This window comes from Mycteria americana, chromosome 9 (genome assembly GCF_035582795.1).
Source record: "Mycteria americana isolate JAX WOST 10 ecotype Jacksonville Zoo and Gardens chromosome 9, USCA_MyAme_1.0, whole genome shotgun sequence".
Classification (NCBI taxonomy): domain Eukaryota; kingdom Metazoa; phylum Chordata; class Aves; order Ciconiiformes; family Ciconiidae; genus Mycteria; species Mycteria americana.
In genome coordinates this window covers 42816522-42842615 of record NC_134373.1, presented here as the reverse complement: position 1 = coordinate 42842615, position 26094 = coordinate 42816522, and the positions used below count along the sequence as shown (strand labels likewise).

The window sequence follows — 26094 nt, the reverse complement described above, 5'->3', positions numbered from 1 at the left end:
GCGGGTTCCTCATGCCAATGTAGCTCTGCCGTGCTTAGTCTAATCCTCCAGAGAAGCTGTTTTACTCTTATGGATTTATTTCTCTTACTAACTAATCAGCCATCATCTGCTAAAGTGACAGGAGCTTTTCCTAACTGCCAGTTTTAATATCTGGAGTCTTCAAAATGAAATGCTTGAAGAGACTCAGCGAGCACATTTAGTAGGCTGTGATGCAGATACTATATGTTTTGCTTGTTTTCTTAAAACCTAGCTGTAATTATGTATTTATGTAATAATTTCTACAGCGACTTCATTAAAAAAGATGCTGCTCATTACTGTACAGTGGAATTATTTGGGTTGAAGGATTTTAAAGACATTATCCGTGAACAGCAGATACCAGCAATGCTCTCTTCTCTAACCAGTGACCAAGAACCACTTGTGGTAAACATCCACTAGTCCTGGAAACGTTTTTATAGCCCCTTAAAGTGTTTTTTCTGCTTTGGAAAGCCATGAGGGATTAGCCTTTAAAATTGCCCTTTCCTGGCTATGATTACTGTCTCGGTTTATCCAGCTTTGACTGTTTTATATGAGAGGCTGATACGTCGCAAGCTGCAAGAACCAGGGCTCGGTGCTGTGCAGCGACGGCAGCCCGAGGCTCCCCGACGCCTCGGGGACACCCCGAACGTCTGCTTGCGGCCATCGTCCTCCCAAAAAACTGATGCTCTGCCAGAGCTCACATGGGGTGGGAAGGCCCGGTGCTCGTCGGACCAGCGTGACTGCAGTCTGATACTTCACTTGCCACGAAGGCTGTAAGCGACTGTGCAGGTTGGCCAACCCAGGGTCCTCTCAAGGTCCTCTGGTCCTTCTTGAGAGCATTTTCTTCCCTGTAGAGACAAACACGCTTCCCGGCTAACACTGAGGCACTGCTGTTCACACGTAATCCACTTGCCTTAGATACCATCAATAATGAGTTAAAAATTGTTGCTTTTTCCCGTCTGTTCCTCCTCTCCACTCCTGGCAATTTGCAATCGCTCACCGGCCAAATCTGCTTTCAAAATAAGAATTTATCCGGCAAGGGGTTTAACGCTATTTGAACGAGGAGGTTGGGGATTTCTACCCCACACATATAAAGTTTAAAATCGCTATTTGAGTCTCCAAACTTCGCTGAGCACAAAGCGTAAGCCAGTGGGTGACATCACGACCGGGACATGGTGGCTTCCCCTCCTGGTCGCCCCAGGACTGGGCCATTCAGACACAACAAAGTTAATAAATCCCAATGAAACCCATTTTATCTCCACTACGTGACTCATATAAGCACCGACACTAGCTACAGCCCTGAAAGGAGAAAGGCGCAGACCAGCAATAACTCGACCCTGCCTTTGTCAGCCATCTAGAAAGCAAACTAACTTAATTTCCCAAAGATAAAAGGCCCTTTCTTACTTGAAAAGTCGCTGAGGAGTGGTGCTATAAGCCAGAACGACAGCCAAGCACAGGGAAGCACACGCAGGGAGCCCGCGGCAGCGGCACCGCACCGGAGAGCAGTGAGACGACCTGGTCCCCAGCACCTCCCTTTAGGGTAATAAAAGATGAGAATTCAGGGAAAAGGCTTGGATGGGGGAGCACAACACCGCTCCTCTGCTGCTTCTACCAGCAATCTCCAGAATTAGCACTTCTTTTCTGACGGATACAAAAAAAAGAGGGGCTGGGGGGGGGCTTTGCTTCAGCAGCAAAGAGAAACTGCCGGATTTCTGCATTTTCTCTTCCACGTGATCCTACAAAGAACTCAACACTTCTCTTGTTCCCCCAAATCTGGAAAACATATTAATTCCGTAACCAGGAAATTGTGGCTTTTCCAGAGATCTTTTGCTTCCAAAAATATTCAGGACATTTTCTGCATTAGTGACATATGTTGTTGTTGTTGTTGTTGTTGTTGTTATTATTACCCTTGCTAACTTGTTTCATTCTTAGGATTCCTAGACACTAGGTGAACCCAGAGTGCATGCGACTGGGTACCCAGGCTTGTCAGGAACCCCAGCGGGCGGGCAGTAACTGCTAGGAGCGCATAAAGCACATGGATGGTGAAGGCTGCTGAAAGGAGGTGGACAAGCAGGGCTGGAGACCAGCGTCTGCTCCTCCCGAGGCACAAACACATCGTAAACGTGGTGCACGTTTCCACCACTCGTCCCCCATCCCGCACCGACCTGGAGGGCGGCTCAGTCCTGGCCCCGGCAATCCCGCCAGCGGGACGGTACGTCACCTCATATGTCTTATTATGGAATGAAACGACAGCAGCCATTCATCTCCGCACTAATTAAGGGGCAGAGGGATCCGTTTCCACCACTATTAATTTTCTGCAAAAACCAAGTCACCAGCGCAGGACCTGGCCTGGAGGTGCAAGAGCCGCAGATGTTCCCTGCGAGGCCGGAGATGCCAACCCCTGCCCGGCCCCGCGCCGCGGACCCTCGGACCCCTCGTGCCCCGTGCCTGCACCTCCAACTGCTCCATCGCTCACACCGCCCCATCTTCAGGGAGCCACCTCTCTCAGGGCCAGCCGGTGGCACAAACGAAGCTGTGAGCGTCTCTACCGTCCAAATGCTCGTGAGCTCAATAAAACACTGGATTTTCTAGCCTGTATTTTACCCACAACAGGGGAGATTCAATGGTATACAAAACTTTTTTTTTTTATGCAAAGGCTCTCAAAACAGAGCCGTAAATGGCTACTGCAGCACGTGCAAAGATATGGAAAATGCTTGGTTGAACGTTGTCAAAAAAATCCAGATCTCTGCTGCAAAATGGCACTATATGGTAACACACAGCGTGAGGTGCCGCTTTTCAATCACCGTCCTTTCATCGCGTTTCTGAGGAGTGGTTTGGGGCTCACCTGAGATATTTCTGTCAAACAACAAACAGCACGGCATCCCCGCGAAACCCTGATCCTCAGCTCAGTCCCCTCCAGCAGTCACCGCCTGTCCCCTTCTTCACCAGCCACCCCCCGAGAGCCGCGGGCGGCACGCAGGAGGGCTGCCCGCACCGCTCCACCGCCCGCAGCCTGGACACGGCCCCGCACGCCTTTACAGGAACTCCCAGCCCAAATCCAAAGGACACCTAGATATTTGTCAGCACTCCCCGGTGCTCTGGACGTTAAAACGGCAGGCATGGACCACCGCGGCTCTGTGCGGTTACGCTCTCAACCAGTCCATAGTGCACAATCTCACAAGAAACAAAAATAAAAATAATATCAAGAATCTGCCTCTCCCCAGACCTGGTTTATGGAGGGGAAGGCTGCATGCCATCTTCCCTTTGCAGAGCTCGATGAACAGTGGCAGAGGAGGAAGGGGCGCAGAAGCAAGCCTGGCTTAAAGGGTGTGCGGTTGCGTAGCACACGCTAGCGTGCACCGACCTCTTTTACGATATAACAGAGAGCTTGGCGATTAACATTTTTGCCTCGTTTAGAGAAGGATCTCACCACTACAGTCAACGCTTGTTGAACCTAAGTGTAAATGAACACAAGTTCGACAGTCCCTCTGTGGTTTCAGATGTTATCCTTCTCCAAGCTATCTTGAACGCTGTCTGGTTTTGGTAGCCTAACCTCACAGCACCAGGTTTCTGTGCTTGAGGCCCCCTCCACCACGATGCTCAGCCAGGCAGCGAGCCCAGGTCACCCTCCCCTCCCAGGGGAATGCCACCCTGCTCTTCAGCGGAGCCGGGGTTTCACCCAGAGAGCCAGAGGACTCGGGGACTGGTGTGGCACAACCTTCTCACCTGGGGCTGTGTTTCCAACAGGGCCCGTACCTGCACACCTCTTAGTCACAAATAAACCCTAAAGCAGAACATGGTGCCCCGCCAATGCACCACGTGTGGCCTTGGTTTAGGTGTAATCACCCCTGACACAGGCACGGAGGGGCCCGAGCCCCCTGGAAGCAAAGCTGAGGGGTGGCACAGGACCCCCACCCGGCAGGGCTGCTGGAGAAAGCCACTGCCAGCCCAGCGAGCTCCACGCTGGCCACCAGCCTCCAAAACAGCCAACACCTGCCTTCATTAGGAGTTTCATTAGGTGTTGTGGTTTAACCCCAGCCAGCAACCAAGCCCCCCCCCAGCCGCTCGCTCACTCCCCCCCGCTGGGATGGGGGAGAGAATCAGAAGAGTAAAAGTGAGAACACTCGTGGGCTGAGATAAAGACAGTTTAATGGGGAAAGCAAAAGCCGCGCACAAGCAAAGCAAACAAGGCATTCCTTCCCTGCTTCCCGTGGGCAGGCAGGGGCTCAGCCATCTCCAGGACAGCAGGGCTCCAGCACGCGTAACGGTGACGGGGGAAGACAAACGCCATCACTCCCAACGTCCCCCCTTCCTCCTTCTTCCCCAGCTCTATACACTGCCCGTGACGCCGTATGGTATGGAATAGCCCTCGGGCAGTTTGGATCAACTGTCCTGGCTGTGCCCCCTCCCAGCTTCTTCTGCCCCTGGCAGAGCACGGGGAGCTGAGAAGCCCTTGCTCAGTGCAGCACCAACTAAAACATCCCTGGGTTATCAACGCTGTTTTCAGCACAAATCCAAAACAGCCCCATACTAGCTACTGTAAAGAACATTAACTCTATCCCAGCCAAAACCAGCACATTAGGAAAGGGAGAGAGTTCTACAGATATCTCAGGGAGGATATTTTGGATGTAAATCACACGATGTAAATCTTAGGTCTCGTTCGTTATTCCCCACACACACCTCCAGTGCCTCCAAAGGTGAGGACACGGTGATGCCCCTGCCACAATTTGCCATTAGAGGGCAACGAAGAACTTTGTAAGATGTCCCCAACCTCCTCCCTCACCATCCGTGCCCCCCGTGTAACACCTCCTGGCACCCAGCTGGATAAAGAGGCCTAGAGCACACCGAAAGGGTGGCTCGCCACCCCAGGAAATCCCATCCTCTTCCCTGCCTGGATCCTTCCCAGCGGTCACCCTCCCTGCCTGACCCACCGCTTGGCCCTCTCCAGGATGGGCTACAGGAATCCTGGGTTCGCTCTTTTTCTCCTCCTCGTACGCCAAGCCAAAGAGGTAGGGAGCAAGCTTTCAGGACAGCAGCAGCAACGCTTCGATGGCTTGCAAGGCTTATATACAAAGGGACAGAAAATACCACACGGGATGGAGTCCCCCACAACCAGCCCAGCAACCCTTACATTGACTCACTAGAATGGGCACAATCGGCAGATTATTATTTATTATTATCATCATCATCATGAAACTGGTAGCTCCCCACTTTCCTTAATCTCACTTCTGCAAAAGTGAGAGTTCCTTTTGGGAGCCAAACTCTCTCCCCTAATATTCTCAAAATATTTCACAGACAAATGACCAGGATCTCCCTTACAGACTATTTAGAAAATATTTAAGAGCAACCTCTGGACCCTTTTTCCTTTCAGACATAAGTTGAAAACCAGCACAGGAAGCTAGGAGTTAATTTCCTCAAGCTGTTACATTAATTTACATCCTCAGTCCTTGGCTAAGCAAAAATGGGTGAAAATGGTGTAAGGGGTGATACCAATAGAAAATAGCTGTCAAAATTTGCATCCACACTAAAAACATACATTCTGTACAAAATCTATTCCTGGAAGTACTTTTAGCCACGCACCATCGTTACGTGGACAGACATAAATATTTCACACCCCATATGCTGTATTACGGTGCTGTTACAGACACCTGCTTCACGCTGCTCTAATTTACAGCGGCTGGCAAGCACCCACCAGGGATGCCAGGGCAGCCGGGGAGCTGCGACAGATCACCGATACGCAGCCCCTTATGGCCCAAGCACGTCCCCTCGGATGGCCGGACCCTGGAAGGGTGGCACACCGTCACCTCCCGTCCTCTTCGGGACCCTCGCAGCGTTGGGCTCCGCAGTGCTGGTTACAACAGTCCTGCGCGGCTTCTCTGCCTACCCTCTCCAAGTGACGGGAAGCAGACTCATCCCAACCCGGGGGTGGACTCAGTGTTGTGCAAGGAGCTATTAAGAGACGTGATTATTCCAGATTGCAAATTTCCTTCACTGCGTTTCCATCTGCTCATCCCTCCTATCCTGCTGTAGAGTTCAGGAGTGAATCAGCAGCAGCTGCACGTTGCAAAGGGTGGATCCGCTCCGAGGTGGGAGTTTGCACATCGAGGCTGTGATCTAACTGCTTCTGCCTGCCCTGCTGCCAGCTCGGTGCAAGCAGAGCACGCAGACTCCAGCACAAAGCTCACACTTCCATGTGCATGCTCTGAGTGTGCATGCTCTAAGCAAACATCCATCAAATAAATCACTTACAGTAGATTAACCAATTTGTTCAGTGTCTCACTACGCTGCAACTTTAAATAGCTCAACGCTTTAGGTTTCCTGCACAGAAAACTCATGGAAAAAAGCAAGTAATTCTTTATTCGGCTTTACTTTAAGGTAGTTGGATTTTATCAGAGGCTCCACCACTGTAATAGCTAAATAGGAAATGTCCCACAAATCTATTTATTAAAATGTTCCTGACCTCACAGCATGACTCTGCCTTCTGCCAAACTCTCATCCTGGTACCGCTGTGTTTACATTTCAAGGCAACATCCTACTTTCTCAGTCCTGGATCAATTATTTTCATTAGCGATTACTTTTGAAGTTTACGGCAGAACCTGGCTTTGCTGTTGGCTCACAAATGCACATCCTACCTTTCACATGCTTCGCTTTCTCTAAATAATGCCGTTTCTTTTCATTTGTCATGGCAGAGCCAACCTGTTAATTGTTCTACACTGCTGCCAAGTCCGCACGCCACGGCAGAGCTCATACACAAAAGATGCCTCAGCATATGGTGCTGCTTAATCCGAGGTTGTTGTTCAGCCGCTGGAGGCAAAGGGGAGCTCAGGCTGCATCACCATCGCATCTCCCCGAAGGCGACAGCTACTGCCAACTGCGACAACGGCTCGTGATGTGGAGAGCCAGATACCCACTGGATCGAGACCGTTCGTTCGTGTTACACAGGGCAAGACAGACCAAACTCAAAGCACTCGCTGAGAGGTGACTGCTGGTCAGTCTCTTCCACTCTGTGCCGGGGAAAATAAGCAGCATTCACCACCCAGAGGGAACAGGCACAGGGGTGACGGTAACATCAGAGGGGAAAGAAATAGCACTCTGGGGCAAAAAAGGGAATTATTGTTACAAGGGAATTATTGTTACAACTATGTGTTGTTACCAACAAAGGTGCATGAGGCCAAAGAAGAAATGAATGTTTGAATCTGTTCAAATACGTGTCCTCTGCAAGGTCCCTTTCTAAGCCCAGGGACATTGCGGACAAAACCCAGTTTGTGCTCTCAACGGGATGTCTGCCAAAAACCCTCCGGCCACCCTTACCTGGTCACAGATGAGCTCCCACTTCTTCTCGTTGTCGTACTGCCGCAGCAGCCGGGCTTTGTCGGGCGGCAAGTTCATCGCATTCTGCGGAGAGAGAGAAAGGAAACGTGAGGGACCGCAAAGGGCTCGGGCTCAGGCGGAGTCAGACATGAGCAAACCAAGGCAATGTGGCTGCGGTTGCTTGAATTGTTTTATGTGAATTTCTGTTGACAGGGTTATTCAGAAACATTCCCTCTAAATGTCGTCTTTGGCCCCAAAAGCGCCAGTGAATCACAAGGCACCGAAGGGCAGGGCTCGGTGCGGGGCCGGGCTGGGACGCAGGAGGAGGTGAGCGACTGGAGCTCAGGACCAGCCACCTCCATCCGGAGCAGAGGAGGGGGCTTCCCCGCGCTGCCACGACACGGCAGCCACCTTCCACCCCAGAGGGGTCCCCGGGGTGCACCACATCCCCTCCCGCGTCCCCTCTTCCCTTCGCCTGCCCCGCTTGAGCACACTTGTACGGGAAATGCACACTCCAGCTGCGGGCTGGGGACAGCAGAAGGCCGGTTCTCTCCAGACAAGATCCTGAAACGCCATGTCACCTTATTTCAACAGCGGGACACTATTCAGGTGTTTAAATGTCACCACACGCAACCTTATCTGGATCATACGGATCCCGGAGGTGGGATTGCTGCTGCCAGTGACGTTGTGCTCCTCGCACACGAAAAGATAATGATCCCGAGACCGTGAACGACAACCTGCAGTACCGAGTCAGAAGGCAGGGAGAGGCAGCAATTAGAAGATGCCTATCGTTTGCTGGCTCCTTTGATGTCAGTTGAGATACCTTTCCATGGGCAGTTGTCTGGGGTAGGGCGGCACAGGCTGGCTACTCGCTCCCAAGGCAGTTTTCCTAAGAGCCGTGTCTCTAAATGCACAGCATAACTGTCGTGCTTACGCTCCCGGAGAACCCAGGAACACCTTGAGAGCTTCGCAAACACCGAGTCTGGAGAGCCTCCCTATCAGCCCAGCGGCACGCAGCAAGGTGAAGTGGATGAATGAAAAACCCGCTAAGCACCTCTTGGTCTCCAGCACCTCTCGGTCTCCAGCTCGCATTCCCAGTCCGGCCGAGTTACCCCAGTTAACCCTTCAGGACCACAAGCCTCTGGCGGTCCGTCCCAGACTGCTGCTGGGATGGGAGCAAAGCACCGGCCAGGCCCGGCGGCACTGCACCCCGCCGGCGGGTCAGGCCGGTGCTGCGCACATCTCCAGCGCCGGCAGGCAGCACCCTTCCACCCTGAATTTTAAAAAGGCTGTGGAAGGCACAAAAAGAGGCCAGAAGCAAAGGTTGCTAAATAAGCCTGCAGTAAAGCGGTAATCAATAAATCAGCATTTAGGTACCGAAACACTCTGCTCTAGAAGCACACGTCTTCACAACCTGCGCAATAGGTTTATTAAAAGGAGGCTGTCCTGGGGATCCTCAGAAACACCCCCAGACCCATACTCTGCTACAGCCGGACTCGCGCAGCCCGGGGCCCAGACCTCCTCCATTTCCTCGCACAAACCCCCTCCCAGGTAACAGAAGAGGAGGGACACGGACAGCCCAAGCTGCCACCAGGGGTACCTGTTACGATCGGCCCAGCCTGCTGACCCCCCAGTCTGCTCACCCCGAATGGCACACGCTAAAACCAAAATTTAAGTGAGTCCTAGAAAGGGCCGACTGAGGCCCAGGGTGATAATACAACCACAGCGGCCACACCTGAATGCAAGCAGACACGCAGGACATACTGCATATGAGATGGAGTGATAATTAAAGAATTTCAACGCGTTTGTTGAGTTGTCATGCATCAGGAATCAGGATTTTTAAAGTACATCATCAGGAACCCACTCGGCTCCAGGTATGGAAGAGACCCGGAGGCAGCGGCACAGGGACTCTGATGATCCCAGGACCAAGGTGCCAAGGGCAGCGCCCGTGCCATGGTGGGTACAGCGCTGACAACGCTGATGGGCACCACGACAACCGGGCGAGCTTTGGGCGATGAGGGGCTTTGAAGGAGAGCCGAGAGGTTAACTGGCAGCGGCTGGCCATCAATGGCAAAGCTTTCCGGCCCCGTTTCTGGCTGGCCGAGTGCTACGTCCCCATCGCAAAGACAAGGCTTTCCCTGCTCGTATTCCGGCGCTTGGGTGCGACGCAGGACTACCTTCCCCTACACCTCCCCAGGGTTTTCAGGCCTTGGTTGCCTTGCTAACTCCCAGGCCAGGCTGACTGTCAGCCTGCTCCCAGCCCAGCCCAGCCCAGCCCTGGGGGGAGGCAGGCGCAGGGCTGGGGCTGCCGCTGCCCCTGACCCAGCTCCCTCATGGCCCCAGTTTCCGATTTCCCTCTCTCTGGGTTTACAGAGCCCGGGCTGGAAACCAGGAGGGCTCAGGCACGATCCAGGAGCAGATGTGGCATTCCTGCCCGCAGGCAGCAATAGCTGAGAGGAGGCAGGGCGGAGGAGCGGAGGCTGCTGCAGCCATCTGCCTTCCCCGCGCCCGGAGGGAGCAGCCCCGCGTGAGGCTCGGCGCAGGGGTCCCTCTCGCCCAAGGGCATCCCCACCACCTCCCCTCCCACCGCCGCACCCTGCCAGCACCCTCCCTGAAAGCACAGGCAGGAACAGCGATGCACGCCCCGAACACCGTCCTTCCACGTCTTCGGTGTGACAGCAAATGCCTCTCCTTACCGGGAATACTGCGGACCCCCAAGGGACCGCTCCGGTGCACTCGTACCTCCTGGTCCCCGCAGGACCACCGAGGGAGGCGAGGACAGCGGGGGTCTCCAGCCGATCTCACCCCCTGCACATTGCAGATGTATTTGCTATCTTCCCACAAGACCTTATCTCCCTCCATCCCAGCTGACGAGCGTCACCCGCTCCTGGGGATCCTCTCCACCGCCCTGCTGCTGTGATGACTGCTCTTCCTAAAGCTTGTTTTCCATCAGATAACAAATACTCTTCCTTTTGCTCATCTGTGCTGTCATGTTGACAGTATTTATAGGCTGTGATCATATCTGTGCTTGATTCTCCTCGCAGTCTCTCACCATGTACCTTATCAGCTCTGCTTATCATTTTAATGCACTTCTTGGTATTTTTCCTGGGGCTTCTTCAAGCACCATTCCTTACCTGTGAGGATGTAAACATATTTCATAGCTACGCTAAATCTCAGCTGTAGGAAAAGCTTCACTGTGTACCTGCAATACACCCCTTGTCAAACCCTGATCTCCTTATAGCTAATCAGCTTACCCAACCAGGCTGGCACTCGGACAAGAAACCTGCCTGGAAACCTTTGCAGAATTCAGTCATGGCAAGAGTTCAGCACGGATGAAAGTCTGAAACAGGGAAAACAAGACCCAGGCAGCAGGTTCCAGTGATCTCATTTCGAAATGAATTAAATCTGATCTCATTCTGAAATGTGAACTCCTTCGCTCCACGTCGTTTTGCTGCACACAACCATTTCATCTACTTCAACAATTACTGCAATTCACTTCAGATACCCTCTGCCCTGGTCCGACAGGTAAAATTATTTACGAATACATTGCATGCAACCAGGTTCAAATCTCTGCGTGTAAGCAGTGGATGATTTGCACCTACTCATTTCTCAGTAAGAGATTTACAGCAGTTTTGAAACCTGCTTGCGTGCAAGTTGGTTACCAGCTACGGACAGGACCCTCCGCTGAGGCAAACCACGGCGGGTCACCCCAGCAGCCCCTCTAGGCTCTTCCTTCATCTCTTCTGGAGGGAACTGGGAAGGAAACTACTGCTTCTGCTGTCTGCTGCCCCTCCGGCCTCATCACTCATGTGGTAAGGAGGGAATGCCCTTGGACCAGGAGGAGATGCACTGGGACCAGGAGGGAATGCCCTGGGACCAGGAGGGAATGCCCTTGGACCAGGAGGGAATGCACTGGGACCAGGAGGGAATGCGCTGGGACCAGGAGGGAATGCCCTTGGACCAGGAGGAAATGCGCTGGGACCAGGAGGGAACGCACTGGGACCAGGGCTTTTCACGCCGGCAGAGTCAGTTTAACATTAACTTTTATGTTTTATACATAGATCAGGTTGAATGGCTTTCTTAGCAACTGGATCAAATTGCACTCATTTACTGGAAACCATCGCAAGACGTTCTCACTCATAACCTGAGGCTCTCCGCTTGTCGGGCAGGTTTATTTCTGCACCATGCACGCCCTTCTCCCCGTCTATGAGACATCTGCTGAATCGGATCTCCTGATCCCCCGGAGCTCCCTGTCCTTCGGCTCGGCTCTCCTGCAGCCTCCAGGCCGGTGCCCCAGCACACCTGACCCCGCTCAACGTACACCTTCACCAGGGCTGTCCGTGGCTGTACCAAATAACCCTCGTTTCTTCGTACAAAATAACGCAGGTGTAGATCACGCCTTCTCTAAAACCTGGACTAATGCTGTTCTTCAGCTGGTCTTACTGTTAACAACCGTTCCCTGCTGGAAAACTAGTTTCTAAACCATGATATTTTTACTTAAATGGGAAGCAATATATTTTCTTTATGTTTATGCATGGCACTATACCAACTGGCTTTCTGAAATCCAAGTGTGCTGTATCTAATTGCATAACCTTTAGCTGTTGCATCAGTAACTATGGCAAAGGCGGCTACTGAATTGGCTGGCTTGACCTTACCAGTTGCAATAGTTTTGACTCTAGTCATAACTAACCAGATGCATTAGTCTGGATTTCTTGTTCTCTGTGGATCAGTAAAATGACTCACAAATGTCTCCTGGCCACTTCCAGCTCTTACAACCATGGGCTTCACACATACCAGCATTTTTTAGTTAACCACAGGTCTATGACCTGTGATTTCTCTTTCCATCTTTAACCTAATTAGAGTTCATGCTTTGAAGGCTTTTGATAGCATAACTATTCCACTCCTGAGACAATCTAAATCTCTGCTGTTGCCAGAAGTGATGGCCCCACTCTCTCCTCTCCTGCCCGTGTCCCCAGCCAGGTTGTCCCTTACCGTCCCCAGCGTCACCACCAGCACTCCTGCAGCTGGAGGCCCTTTGCCAGCAGAGCAGACTTCGGTCAGCTCAGGAAGAAGAACTGTGCCTTTATACTGGATACCCATCTTCCATCAGGACCCCACCTTGGGCCATTAAAGACCGTTTCTTTTAGTGGCAACAGCAGTTGAAGCAGCCCCACTGTCTTGTACCCTGCTGCTCTGCATCCCCATCCCCATCCCCATCCCCATCCCCAGTTGGACCCACGCACACACCTGCGTGGCTCGTACTGAACACAATCTAGATTAAAAATAACTGTTTCTGGTCAAGCTATTTTTAATTCACATCAGTGCCATGAGTCCGACAAGCTGCACGGTGGCACGAACCAGGAGGCTGCTGGGGCCGTGCCACAGCTCCCATGCTGGACCATGTAGTAGCCTTGATACAACCTCCCTGTATTTGGGCTTTTGCCTCTTGCACCCTGTTGTTACCCCAGGTCACGCAGCCCTGAGTAAAATGCTGATGCCCACCAGTCCAGGCCGAGCATCTGCGCCCAGGTGAGCTCTGCAGCTTTGCTCCACTCCCTCCTCCCACAGATCCACAGCCTTAGGAAATTAGTCCCACCTTCCTCACCATACCACAAATTTCCACTATGTCACACCGTTTCTAGGACTGAAGAGAGGAAAAAAAAAAAAAAGGCAAACCTGTGGCACGTCATTCTGCCTCGATGTCTGCGAGGCAATAGGAAATCGGTGCGCACCGCCGCTTTACAGCCTCCGAGTGAGGTTTCCGACTCCTCAGAAACACCTACAAACACAAATCTGGAGCACCGCACTCAAAGTAACTGCAGCTAGATCCTACAACGGCATCACGCTGTCTGCGAGGGCTGGTTTCCAATCATATTTTGGCTCCAAAAACACATAACTTCTCTTTTTCCCCACAAATTCCAAAGTTATTCATGTCTACTGCTACGTGCCAAATAATATAGGTAAGGTTTCCATTCCGTTTGCTCTGGGTTGGCATTATAAAGCTAGAACTTAAATTAATCACAGTAGCAGATGGAAAACTGGGAGAAATACTAGCAGACCTACAAAATATTAAACTGCTTAAGAGTTAAAAATAAAACCAACAGCGCATCAAGGAAACATATGTATTTTTAACCTATGAAACAAAGCCCGTCTCCGTCCAAACTGGCAGCCCTGACAGCGTCTCCGAAGCCCGGGGCCAGATGGCTGGGTAACGGCACTGCGTACCAGGACGCGCCGAGATTTAGCCTCATCCCGAGGAGATGATTTCACCCGCCTCAGTGTGACAGCGAGAGCAGCGGTCCAGCACAGGGCAGGAAAACGCTGTTTCCCACGCAGCAGCGTTATCTTCTGGCCGTGAGCAGCCGGAGGAAAGCAGGACGCCAGGGCAGGCACCTCAGCTTTGCACTTCACGTGCCACCCCCGAGAAAGAGAGCGACTGTCAATACAGCTTTGTCGCTGAGAGCCGAACTCCTCCCTAACTCAAGGTAAAAGCTGTGGGTTGCACTCCGCTGCCCTGTTCAAAACAAAATAAATTTTGTGCCGTTTGCTATGACTGGCTGGCTTGCCGGTTGTAACCTTCTTACCTTTGTCCCCAAGAAGTCTCCATAGAAAAGCAGTTTCAAATCAGGTTTTGAGTCGACAGAGCATCTGAATTTACTGTGGAAACTGCGTAGCCTCCGTTTCCATTTCTTGGCACTGAAGTCTCTTTTTGGGGACTGATTTGCAAGAGTTTGGCACCATCGCCGCGGCGCTTGGCTTCACCCTTAGCCTCGAACCTGGCCCTTGGGGATCTGCACGCCGTCCCCTTCCACGGAAAAGGGAAGCACCGGCTCGACCCACAGAGTCGCTGGTGGCCAAGCGTGGTGGCCCCGGCCACGGGGCAGAGCACTCCCGCGGCACCACGTTTATCAGCGTTATGCAGAGAAAATGCTAAAATAGTAGCCCACACGCTGCAGAGGGATAAAGCGCCCAACTGGCTGAGTTCATTCACGTTACAGAAACGTCAAAATCTTCAGCAGCATTTGTGGTTTCGCTAAGGAAAGGACCAGCACATAAGCACAGGTCTGAGCTGCAGAGCAGGTCACACCGCCATCAGTGCCGCACGCTAGATGCTGGTGGTGGGATGACTGAGCTGTATTTTTTCTAACTTATTCCGTGTTTTAATGAGAATTAAAAGGCTCAACGTTTTGGAAAACAAGTGTAGCAGGAACTTGACTGACTCAAAAGCATAAGCATTGCTAATTAATAGCATTAGGCTGTTGCTTTTTCTTATTAATCTTATCATCTTTAAGTCTAAATCCCTTTTATTTATGAATCATGACATTAATGTGCTAGCAGCAAACACGACAGAGTCCTCCTGATCCCTTTGTTCCCATGAACGGCCCTGCATGCGTTACTAAGACAATTAGAGCACGTGTACCCCTAAAATATGAGCTGTTTCCAGCAGCCTACTCCTATCCCCCGGACGGTGATGGAAAAAGCCAGCCCCGCGTCGCTCCAGGCGTGGGTACGGCAGCAAAGCTCAGCCTGGCAAGGCAAGGCGAGTCAGCCAACGCTGCGAACTTCAGAGCTGGAGGAAGGCAAAATTTAAAAGCCGTTTCAGCAGCCGTTTAAACTTCCCACTTCCATAATGGCCCTGTTAACTTTAAATGAAATAGAGGTATCCCAAGAAAACCTTAGGTGCAACCACAGCACCTCCGGCGTGGCAGGGAAGGGTGCAGGTTAATACCCACTCCTCTATGAGACACGGCAGAGTAGCTTATATTCCTGAGACCTAATTCCCAGCTCGCTTTCTCCTCCCACCCTTCCTCTGATTGGGATTATTCCTGACTTGCACTACTACCAGAGAGACAGAAAAACAAACCTGGGTAGCTTTTGGCTTCACAACAGCATTGATGAAAAAGATCAGGGCTTTAATACATTTAAAACAATATTCTTGGCCCTTGCAGACTTCAAGGACCCCCTGTCCTCACCTGGAATTTCCTAATCTGAGCTTATTCTCCAGCTCGTCAGTTAAACTTCTCAATTCCTTGCAGAGTTTCATAACAGCCGTGTCTATTGCACTTTGCCTCCAGCTCTCCTGTTTTATCTCCACTGTCTCCACCATGATGAGCTGCAATCTTAATTCTTTCTGCATTACAGTCAGGGCTGTTTTAAGGCACAGCCTGAACTATTTTAAACTTTTATTAATATCTAGTGAGTTCTTACAAAGTAGATCCAAAATTGGTTCATCAGTCAAATCCATACCTCCCACCTTCGTAAAACTGAGACAGAGCAGCCCCCTTCCCTGGCTAGAGCAAGCCTGAGAACAAAACACCGGCTCCTGAGTGGATCCAGGTTTACTTCTTGGCACTTAGAGGTGCCTACGTCTTCCCAGAAACCAGGATCCAAAAGTAACCAAATTCCAAAAACAATAAAAAAGAACGGAAAGCAACATAACATGCAGTTCAGATCTGTTCATGTATATTCATAAAGGCATTGACATTGTCACCCTTCGTCATCAGTTATGTACTATTTCCGAGTTTCTAAATGTTCCTTCACATTTTCTAAATTTAGTCGGTGTGAAAAGAAACCAGTTTATAATGTCACAAAGAGACATCTTCTTTACTGAACAGAGGACGCACAGGCAGCAGCGGCAAGCCAGGGTTTTGTACTCATCCTTTAAGGCTTGAGCGACGAAGGATGGACTCGCACTTACTCGGCTCTCGTCCTCTGCTGGGATAACCAACTCCAGAGGAGACAGTGGCTGTTCGATGTTGACTCAGGGCCATAAAGCCATCACGAGTGAGACCTCCTTACTCATCCCACTCACGTAAGATACTTCCGATCTGAGGTCTACTAAAGGTCTACAACACCTACAGCCTTGGTACAGCATTCTTCATCTCAAAAGGCTCCCCAGGTGAAACACAGACCGAGCAGATCACCCAGCGCCGCAGTGCAGGAGGTTGGTGGCAATGAGGTCTGTTTAGCCTGGGGTAAAACTCCACAAGAACTAGACTCTGGCCCCAAACTCGCCTCACTTGCTGTCACTGGAGAAGGCCAGCTTGCAGCACTGCCCAGGAGGAAACCCCCTCGTCCCATCCCTCACCCTGCCCCTAACTCTGACCCTTTCTGCAAGGGAAAGAAAGAAAAAAGTCTGTTGCTAACTTCAGTAGCTGCCTACTAAAACAACCCTCGATATTTTTGTACAGTATTAAGATTTAATTCCAGGACCTGGCCCGTAAAACAGCCCTTAATATTCTTCTACAATATTAGAATTTAACTTTTTGCAATTTTCTGTGCTACTTAAAGTCTCAGTCCTGCTTCGGTGTGTTTATTTAGGAAAGCTAGAGGCAAATGAAGCAAAATCTCAAAGTTCGTTGACTTTATGAGGAATCCAAGCTAGGCTAAAATTAAATGTACTTATTGTTCTAATCCTCCTTCTTCTTTTTTGTTGTTTTTTTGGTTTTTTTTTTATTAAACTGGTCTTTGATCTAAAAATACCAATGCTCTCACTGCACGGGTCCTTTCTCCTCCGAACCACTCCCCGGCTCTGCAGGGAGAGCACTGTGAAGAGCAGGATCAGACTGGCCGGCCCGGGGTGACTTGCTGAGGGCTGCAGCGTCCCTGCTCAGAGGACACAGCGCATGGAGGTCATCACGGCCCGGGGCTGCGGTGGGGACGTGCTCGCACGGAGCTCATCCTCAGAAACATGACTGGAAAAAAGCAAGGCAAATTCTTTAACTCTGGATCCGAGACTCCCCACGTACGTCTCAGCGGGGCTGACGAGGTCGTCCAGCAACGTCTACTTTACACATCGAAGGGGAAAGCTCGGATCCAGAAAACTGCTGTGAGTACCTGCGGTTCCCCGGCAGACAAGGAAGGACTAAACCATCCAGAAATCCAGTGGCAGGGAAGGGGAAATACTTCTTGGGAGGTCAGTCACCTCCTGGGTGTTTACAGACAAACGGCCCCGCTAGCAGCAGTTCTGCTGGCAGCACATCAGCCCTGAATCCGGAGGGAGCACGGCCCGGAGACGGTCCCCCAGCGAGAGAGCCGAGGGGTCCCTGCCCCACGCGGTGCCCGTGGACGACATCCATGTGCAAGGCTGACACTCAAATGCCAAGAGGTTTGTTTCGATGCCTGTGTTTTACCATCACTGCGGTGCTCCGCGACTTCCCCGAGCCCCTCCACGTCTGGCCGCACTCATCACCCCTCCTCGGAGCTTCCACGTGCTGCTTTTCACTTTGTTTCTCTGCTTTGTTTTATCAGCATTGACATTTGCATATTTAAAATAAATTAGCATTTAACTTCAAAGCTCTTCACAGAGGTTAATCCCCACACTACAAATAGTAGCACAGGCGTTGTACAGATGAAAGCACCGACACGGAGACGTTTAATGCTGCTGCTACAGGTGCGAGCGGGAATCCCGGCATTTTTCCCCTGCCACTCCGGGCTCGTCCCCGGGCAGCCACAGCCACAGTTCATGTCCTGGGTCAAAACCCCTTCGCCTCCGCGTGGGAGCACGCGGCGAGCGGGGTCTCGCTGGGCTGTCACAACATCCCTGATGCCGCTGCTGAAATGCCACCTGTGAAATCTCTCAAAGGTTTTGGTGGCCAAGGACGACTGCCGCTACCACCAAGCTGTTTGTTCAAAAATTCAGTCTCGGCCTAATGCGTTTCACATTTTGGAATAGCTGAAGCCTCATTAATTCACCACTGAAAAATAGTTTCATGCTACAAAAGCTTCAAAGCCCAACTCACCGCTGACTCACCCGGCCTGGAAGATTGCTCCAAGCTAGCCCCGCAGCTTTATTAAATCATTCAAAGGCACTCGCTACTGATAAGGCAAACCACAAAATCCAAAATTAAAGCCGTTTTAGTGAAATGTCTGAGAAAGTGTCTTCCAAAGAACCAAAATATATATGCCGAAGGCTGTGCTTGGACTTGCACAGATTGCGGCCAGTCTGCATGATCCCAGCCGCTCGGGGCGAGAGGTGTCCTCGCCGCAGGGCCGCCGACCTGGGCACCAGGCACTCACCCCGGCTGCGGATGCTGCGGGACAGCGAAACGGTGGAATACATACAGATGAGAGTTTTCAGCGGTTTTTACACTTTTCCTGACCCTGTGCTGGCACGCAGCAGTACACGGGGGTGAAGCCTGAGCACCTCAACAGTTATCCCAAATATGCTGATGGGTTTCGGTTGTTTTCTTAATCTTTTATCCAGATCTCATTGAAAAAAAGCTTTACTGTATGTAAATCAGAGGATCCCATCCCCTTGTGACATTGTTCGCTACAAACCCTATGGAAATAAGAGCAAATGTTGCAGAGCTACCTGTGTAACCGAACTGCTGTTCATCAATCACTCTGTTGAAAAGAAAAATTAAAATTAAGGGCAGCAGCACCTATCAGCGGCTGCCAAAAACCATCTGCCATCTGTGCATGCAAGACGACTGCAGAATCTCGGCATAAAAGCAGCTGCAAAGAACAGTCGGTTCAAAGGCCACATTCTTTCCAAAGGTGTAAATCTCATCTGCGAAATAAAGCGGTGCTGCCTAACAGCCCCTTGATTTCCAGAGGAGAGTCAGCCCCAAGCACCCTGCAGGAAAAGCTGGGGTGGTGGGGGGATGCCTCGGGCAGGAGTCAACCGTGAGGACCCAGGCAGCAGGGTAACGAGGCGAGGAGGACGCTACCCGAACACATGCTGACCATTTTGGAGCCCCGTTTGGAGCACCTCGTCCCTGAGGACGACAGAAGTGATTTGCAGAGGGTGGGTGGAAGGCAGTACCTCCGACCTCCCCTCCCGCATGGAGGACTCCTAATTTCTCCGCCACCTAAAGCGATGACCTGTTCACGGTCTGCAAAGTCAACCTCGCTGGGTAAAAACTGCAAGCTCGCGATGAAATAATAAAAAAGCAGTTAAATTTCCCCTAACTGCAATTTTAAAAGCAGCTGATGATCACAAATTAGCCTACATGCACTTCTTCAATAGAAAAAACAACTCTTGTCCCGCCATAAATGCACAGGTGACGGAGGGTCAGCCCCCAGGGTTCAAAGAGCAGCAATACGCCGCTTCAACGGCGACAGAGGGACAATTCCCTTATCCAGGCACAACGGGGGAGAAGAGAAGGAGCAATCGTGCCCGCGCTCGGCTGCGCCCCGAGCCCAGAGCTCATCACTTTTCACACCGGTCGTGCACACGCGTACGAGCGGGAAACTTCCCGGCGCAAGGCGGGGGAAGCAGCAATCCTGCTTTTTCAGCAGAGACGGGTGAAACGGCAAAGCCCACGCTGCCCGGGCGGGTATCGCTGTCCCCGCGCATTCAAGGGCAAGCTGCTGCCCAGAAACTCTTCCAAAGGCGTTTGGCAAAAATACACTCCAACATCACTTCTTCCCTGCAAAGATATGGTAGAAGAAGCGCTTTGGAGTTAGATGACCAAAGTAACAAAAAGTGGGGTTTGTGTTATCACATGCACTTTCTTTTTTCCTCTCATGCCCTTGTATTATCGCTCTACTAAAGGAAAAACACAGCTATTTCTGTCCGGAATCCGTAAGAATGTTTCTAAAACACAGAAGAGCTTTTATTTTTCACATTACTGTACATTAAACGAAAAAAGAAAGCACTCCCTTTCTCAACCTGCCATTTTAAGAATATATATATCCCATTGAAGATTATCTTTCTCAACCTACCATTTTAAGAATATATATATCCCATTGAAGATTATCGAAGATTATCTTTCTCAACCTACCATTTTAAGAATATATATCTCATTGAAGATTATAATTGTATGGTAGCACAACTAAAAAAGCCTGAATTCAGTGAAAGCTTGAACAGTTTCATATATATGAATGCACCTTTTCCCCTATATACATACACATTTGGATATAAATACATGTAATTTATTCAGAGTGAGTTTCTTATGCCAAAGCCTACTGATATTTGAACTACTCTATTGTAAAGTGCCCACAGAAAAACACAAGGCAAAACCTAAACACCATGAACACACAAATATATGCGTAAAAGCCCCCCAAAACCAGAATAAAATACAGTGACACACACGGTGGGCACAAACTGGAACACAGGAAATTCCACTTAAAACCCGAGACCGGACTATTTCACACGAAGGGTGGGCGGGCGGGCGGGCGCTCCGGCAGGGTGATGGACCCGGCCGCCTCCATCTCCTCCGCTTCATCGTCGCCCGCAGGCTGGGACGAGGGCCCCGCGGGGACGCACGCTCGCTCTGCACCCTCGCACGGGAGAGCACGCAGGTACCCATGAGTGCAACAGAGAGGCTGCTTGCCTGTCCCAGCCCACCCTTCTGCTCCTGCTTAAGTTGAAACACATTTAAAACAGACAACAAATAAAAACTAAAAGCAAATAAAACCCACGCGGCCACCGTGTTTTAGTCCTAGGGCACAGAGGAAACAGTGTAGGTTGGCAGCTTCCCTGATTTATGTTGGTCTAGAAACAAAATCTTCATTTGAATAATATTAAGGGCGGAATAAACCAAGAAAAATAAATGAACTCAGGGATAAAAAGCCTGGCCCCCGTCCCAGTCCCAGGTTTTATGTCTCCGACGGATGTCAGCACGAGCCCTCCTCGCAAAACCACGTCTCAGACAAAACTCCTCTGCTTCTGAAGCAGATGTGAACTCGCTGACCAAGTGCTCAGAGTTCACTTAAGCAAAAGTAGCCTTTAGTGCCTATTTTTAATTTCCCCTGTACATAGCTGAGCTTTCTTCTCTGCCTGACAGTCCTCCCAGATTCCCAGCGGGTGCAGGTCCCTACGGCTTGCTTCATGCTGCCCAGAAGGGAGTAGGTAAGCGATAACCCCTTTTTAAAAAATTGCAAATTATTTGCATTCCTCTCTTCTTCACTCAAGTACCTGATGAACAGCGAAAGCAATTTATCTGAAAGTTTGTTACACGTAAAAATGTAAACACAAGAAAAGGCTCTCATGTGCCAAGCTTCAACCCCAAGTGAATTTTTAAAGGCAAGCTATAAACTTTGGTTTACATTGGAAGTATTTACAGGTCTAACTACTGCAGGCACCACTGCAACCCAACAGAAGAGGTGTATGGGAAGCCAAAGTAAACCACAAACGTGTGACTTTCTAGCCATAACGAGAAATACTTCATACAGCAAGACTGCTTTGTCTTTTACTCCGTTATAACTGACCCCCAAGGCTCCCTTACATTATGTCTGCCTGAGCTGACAATAAAAGAGTCAGTAAAAACGCGTGACACACAAGCACGCGCATATATGCGTGCACATCGTGAATAATTTTAAGTGCCTAAAAATTATGCATCTTCAAACTACCAGCCCTGATAATTGCTGTTCCCCAGTCACAATTTCATGTATCCCTCTTGAAGTATTTTTTTTTTTCATTGCCTTTCAGCGTTCAAGTGTTAGGCTCCAAGTGTTTGCCAAGTATGAGGCATCGGGATTTGACCGAACAATCACACGTGGCTGCTGAGCAAACACCTCTGTCTTTGCTCCCTTTGTTCCCTTCCTAGAAAACCCATCCTTGATGGGCACCGGCTGCCCTTGCTGTGTCCTCATCCTGAACGCGTCCACGTGTCTCACCTGGGTTGCCCTCGCCGGCAAGCTCCCGCTCCCTCCTCCTCATCCGCCCTGCTCGAGAAGGACATTTTACAGCACTACAGATGTCAAACTGAACAATGCATTAGCGTTTATGTAGCGCACACGCCCTGCCAGACAACTTGGCATGAAATATAAATGAAGAGCTGCTGCAAGTAGGGAAATGGCCTCAAGCGCTGCGCACAGGTTTGCCGCAACGCCAACTTGCTGTGCGCGGCTCCTTGCACGAGGGCATGCACAGCGCTGTCCGAAATGCAACCGCAACGGTGCACGTGTGCTGCAAAAATATCCCCCTGCCTCTCGCAGAACCAGAATTCACTATTGCAACCCGCTCGCAGTACAGGTTATTTTGTACTAAACCATCCGAAGGTGCATTGGGAATTCAGACACGTGCATTACGTCAGTCTCCATCATTTCTTCTACAAGTATTTATTGCCACACTAACAGCTCCCATAGCAGGCAAGCAGAGTTCACATAGTGACCCAAGATGCTACAAAGCCACCAGCTCTTTGGTTAAGTAAATGAATTTTTACAAGCGTAAACTTTCCTCACTCATCCCGCATGGGTTTTAACCCCGAAGCCTCAGGGATGCTCTTCTCAATATAAGCAGCATTAAGGACCAGTGTGGACACAGCCGACCCCCCTCATCCCAGTGGTGCTTCATTTGTTCTCCTCCCCAAAATCTGGGATCAAAGACCCACAGTCTGGCATGCTGAGCTGGCCATGCGGTACCGAGAGGGTTGCAGCCTTACGGAAACCCTGCTGAGCTCCCAGGCGTGGGACAAAACCCTCCTCGGAAAAGCTCCACTTCGGGAAACACACTTTGGTTATTCTTTAAGCGCTTTTACTGCAGCCATCCCAAAACCGGTCCTAAAGGTAGAAGCTAGACCAATAAATGTCTGAACTTTCCCATAAAAGCTTCTACTAGGTTACTTTTTCCAAATAAAGCCCTAACCACATTTTCTGGGCTCTTGCTTATGATCAGCATGCTGAAGTTTCCAGCGCGCACCAGAGTCACTGACACTTCATAGACCTCAGCCTTCCTTGCACGGTTTCTAATTCACTTCTAATAAACTCTCACAGTAAGTCAGCGAGTCGTCTACAATACACGTTACCTAACGCCACGCTCAGATGTGAACCCAAGAAAGTGGTGTTAATGCAGAGACTTGCGCGTTAAAGTTACTTGCTCAAAATGCATATGTTGGAAAATGATGAGGCAATTCTGGATGCTATTTTTAATCTCTGTAAGAAGATGCATACCAAATTTCTGGAAACTTCCCATCTATACCACACATACACAGACACCTACGCACAGAAATACAGGCTTAATTCTTTATACCTGCTATGTACAAATAGCTAAACCTGCTTCATGTATTCAATCAGGGCTTACCTCTGTGCAGGTGCTGTACACAAAGCCACAGCACACCCACTGCGACAGATATATTTCTTTTTTGTTTTTCCATTCTTACCTTCATTCTTTATGGCAGGATGAAAGTTATCATCTGATTCCTCATCGAGAGGATGTGCCAGGACACAAGGAGAAAAGTCACTGCCCAAAGGGCTTACTCCAACGTGCCAGCTGGTGGATTTCTCCCTAGCTCCAGTCATGCTCCCAGGGTCATCTTTATTACTGGTTCCCACAGGATTTCTCACCTGATGATACTACAATGGCCTTTGTTTATCCACAAATATGTTTCTCATTTTATCTTTTCATCTTAGAGATATTTCACCTGCTCACCCTCCAAGATAGCCACCTCGTGATTTTCCCGGTGCATGAAGACTGTAAACAGAGGAAACTCGTATTTCATCAAAAATCCCTTTGATTAATGTTTATAAACTATAGAGCAACCAGAAACGTGACAGGGCATTACACTGCAAGGCCGCACACTTACACCTCCTGCCTGGAGCACGCCAAGGATGCTAGCTGTCACGGGCATCGATTGCCTAAATATCGGTGTCTCTTTGACGATGTGTGTTAGGGACATCCTGGAGCTCCCCGGGCACTGGCGTGGGGTGGGCAGATAAGAAACAAGACTCACTGTGCACTTGTGGAGCAGGAGCTGGAAGCCAAGCAGGTTACCCACAGAGCTTAAAAAGACGCTACGTTTAGGCGACCAAACCTTTGAATCCTAAAATCCCTCCCTCACTGCCAAAGAGATGGAGCAAATCCACAGGTGTTCACAAAACTCAGGTCACAGTGATATTAGAAGAACATACACACATTTTATCACTGTCTAGCTTACGCTTTGGAAGCTGCCTGCTACTTGACCATAAACCTCTCTCCCTGAGTTAATCAGAATATCTTCCACTTACCAGGGAAGATGCTGTAAAGCCTAGGCTCTGATCAGAGGCACGTGGATTCAGTGGTCCTGCTCCCTGCTCCAGCGCAGGGGCACGGGGAGGCAGCCTGGCTGCTGCGAACCCTCGGTGCGGAGGATCGAGCTCAGCAAACGCCAGCACCTACCACCCCAGCTGTCGTACAAACCCACCGCCTTCCCTTCGTGAGGATGGAGCCATAGGTGAGCTTTGTCTGGGCTCCCTACAGCACATAGCAACCTTACCAGCTCCCAACATCACCTGGAAAAGCTCTCTCCCTGCAAGCTCCCGGCAAGCACTACAGCTCTGCTCCTCCAGGCTCTCAGCTGCGGCAAGGGGACAGCATCAGTTCACACCGCCTGAAACTCCGACCCACTGCGTTTTAAGCCCTCCGTGCTTTGTCCTTGCAGTGAAAACTTAGATCAGGCAACAGCGAGCGGGAGGCTGTAGCACAACTGTCCAGACAGGACATCCTGGGAGAACGAGACTGGGTTTCCTGGGAAAACTCTCGGGCAAATGGCAAATACCTCACCCCTATGCAAGTAAGCTCAGAGCACACAGCCCTCCCATGCTCCCCCTTAATTCTTTTTTCGTGACCTTGACACTGTAAATATCAAGAAAAGAAGAGGAAGGAAAAAAAAGGAGGTTAAGCTATCTAATGCCTTTCCAGAAGGCTCTGCTGCTTTTTAAGAGCCCCAAATTAAGCAGTAATGCTCTTTTGATTAACCCCCATTAATAAGAGAAGGCATTTGCAGGGGGTTTTAAGCATCTCTAAACCTGAGGACAGCAAAGCAAGGAGGAGGGCGAGGGGCTGCTCCCTGCCTGCCCGCCCTCGCTGCGCCCCGGCCCAGGGAGAGGGCAGCTGCCTCCTGGCCACTTGCTCTCTCGCTGAAGTGCCACCCTGCTAGGCTGGCTCAGGAAACTGCTGGAAAACCCAAAGTGCTGCCCATTTCCTTTACACAAGGGTTTGGATTTATTTAAGCAGTGACCACACCAATATGTGAACTCTCACAACTTCAACGGCACCCAGGAGGAGCTGCCAAGGCAGGACGAAGCACGACGCCTGCGTCCAGGTATCGCTTGCCTAAATCCGACTTTCCCTTTAGGACAGGGCCTGAGTTCAGCAGTGACGCTAATCAGAGAGGGGTCACAGACCCGCACACTGTGCAAATGGGCTTGCATTTTACTGCCAAGGCATCTGCATTATTGCTTTTTGCAAAAGGGGCTTGGGGGGTCTGCAAGTTCTCTCTGGTCCATAGGTATGTGCTGCCCACACAATACGCACCCAAGCACACAGACTCGGCAAAATCGTTACTCCTAGAAAAACAATTTCCCATCTTTTTAGCAGATCTACTCGCCTGCTTCTGTGCAGCATCACACAGCTGCGATCATTACGCAGCACTAGCACACTTCAAACGAGCCAGGCAAACCCAGCATAACGCCTCTCCTGTCTTTATCTCCAACACGTAACCAGCATTTCCTCCCTAAATCATCCCTAAAATCAGTTATCCAGTACAGCAGTGCCGGGATGAGGTCTACCAGCAGAGACCTCAAGCCAACCTAGCTGTCACCATTTAACAGCCCAGTTCTTACAGAGCAGCAAACAAGCCTCCAGGCGCTCCACAAGCCATTAAAAAGCTGCGCTCCGCATGAGGAGGTTGCATGGGTTTGTGTCTATCGGCCCGTGAATCCGGCGGCTACTGAATGGAGAAACCCCGGTTTTTGAAATAGCTCGAGCACATTTCCTAGCTTTCACTGACATACTGGCAGGGAGCAGGGACGGTATCGCCACATGGAAGAGCTGAGCAGGAAGGCTCGGCAGCACCCCGTGCTTCACCGCAGCCCCAGCCCACGGCACCGAAATGGGAAACT

At 50.5% G+C, this 26094-nt stretch overlaps 1 protein-coding gene across 6 annotated transcripts in view; it reads right to left on the bottom strand.

The window, feature by feature from the left end:
- Nucleotides 1–26094, bottom strand: part of FMNL2 (formin like 2) — a 153928-nt gene that overhangs the window by 64949 nt on the left and 62885 nt on the right. For 5 of the 6 annotated variants that reach the window (XM_075511296.1, XM_075511291.1, XM_075511295.1 and 2 more), the window contains exon 2: nt 7327–7410. In XM_075511296.1, coding sequence (XP_075367411.1) covers nt 7327–7410 — 84 coding nt within the window. Of the gene's footprint in view, nt 1–7326; nt 7411–10022; nt 10086–26094 lie in introns of those variants that run through there. The other variant, XM_075511297.1, reaches the window with a different exon arrangement.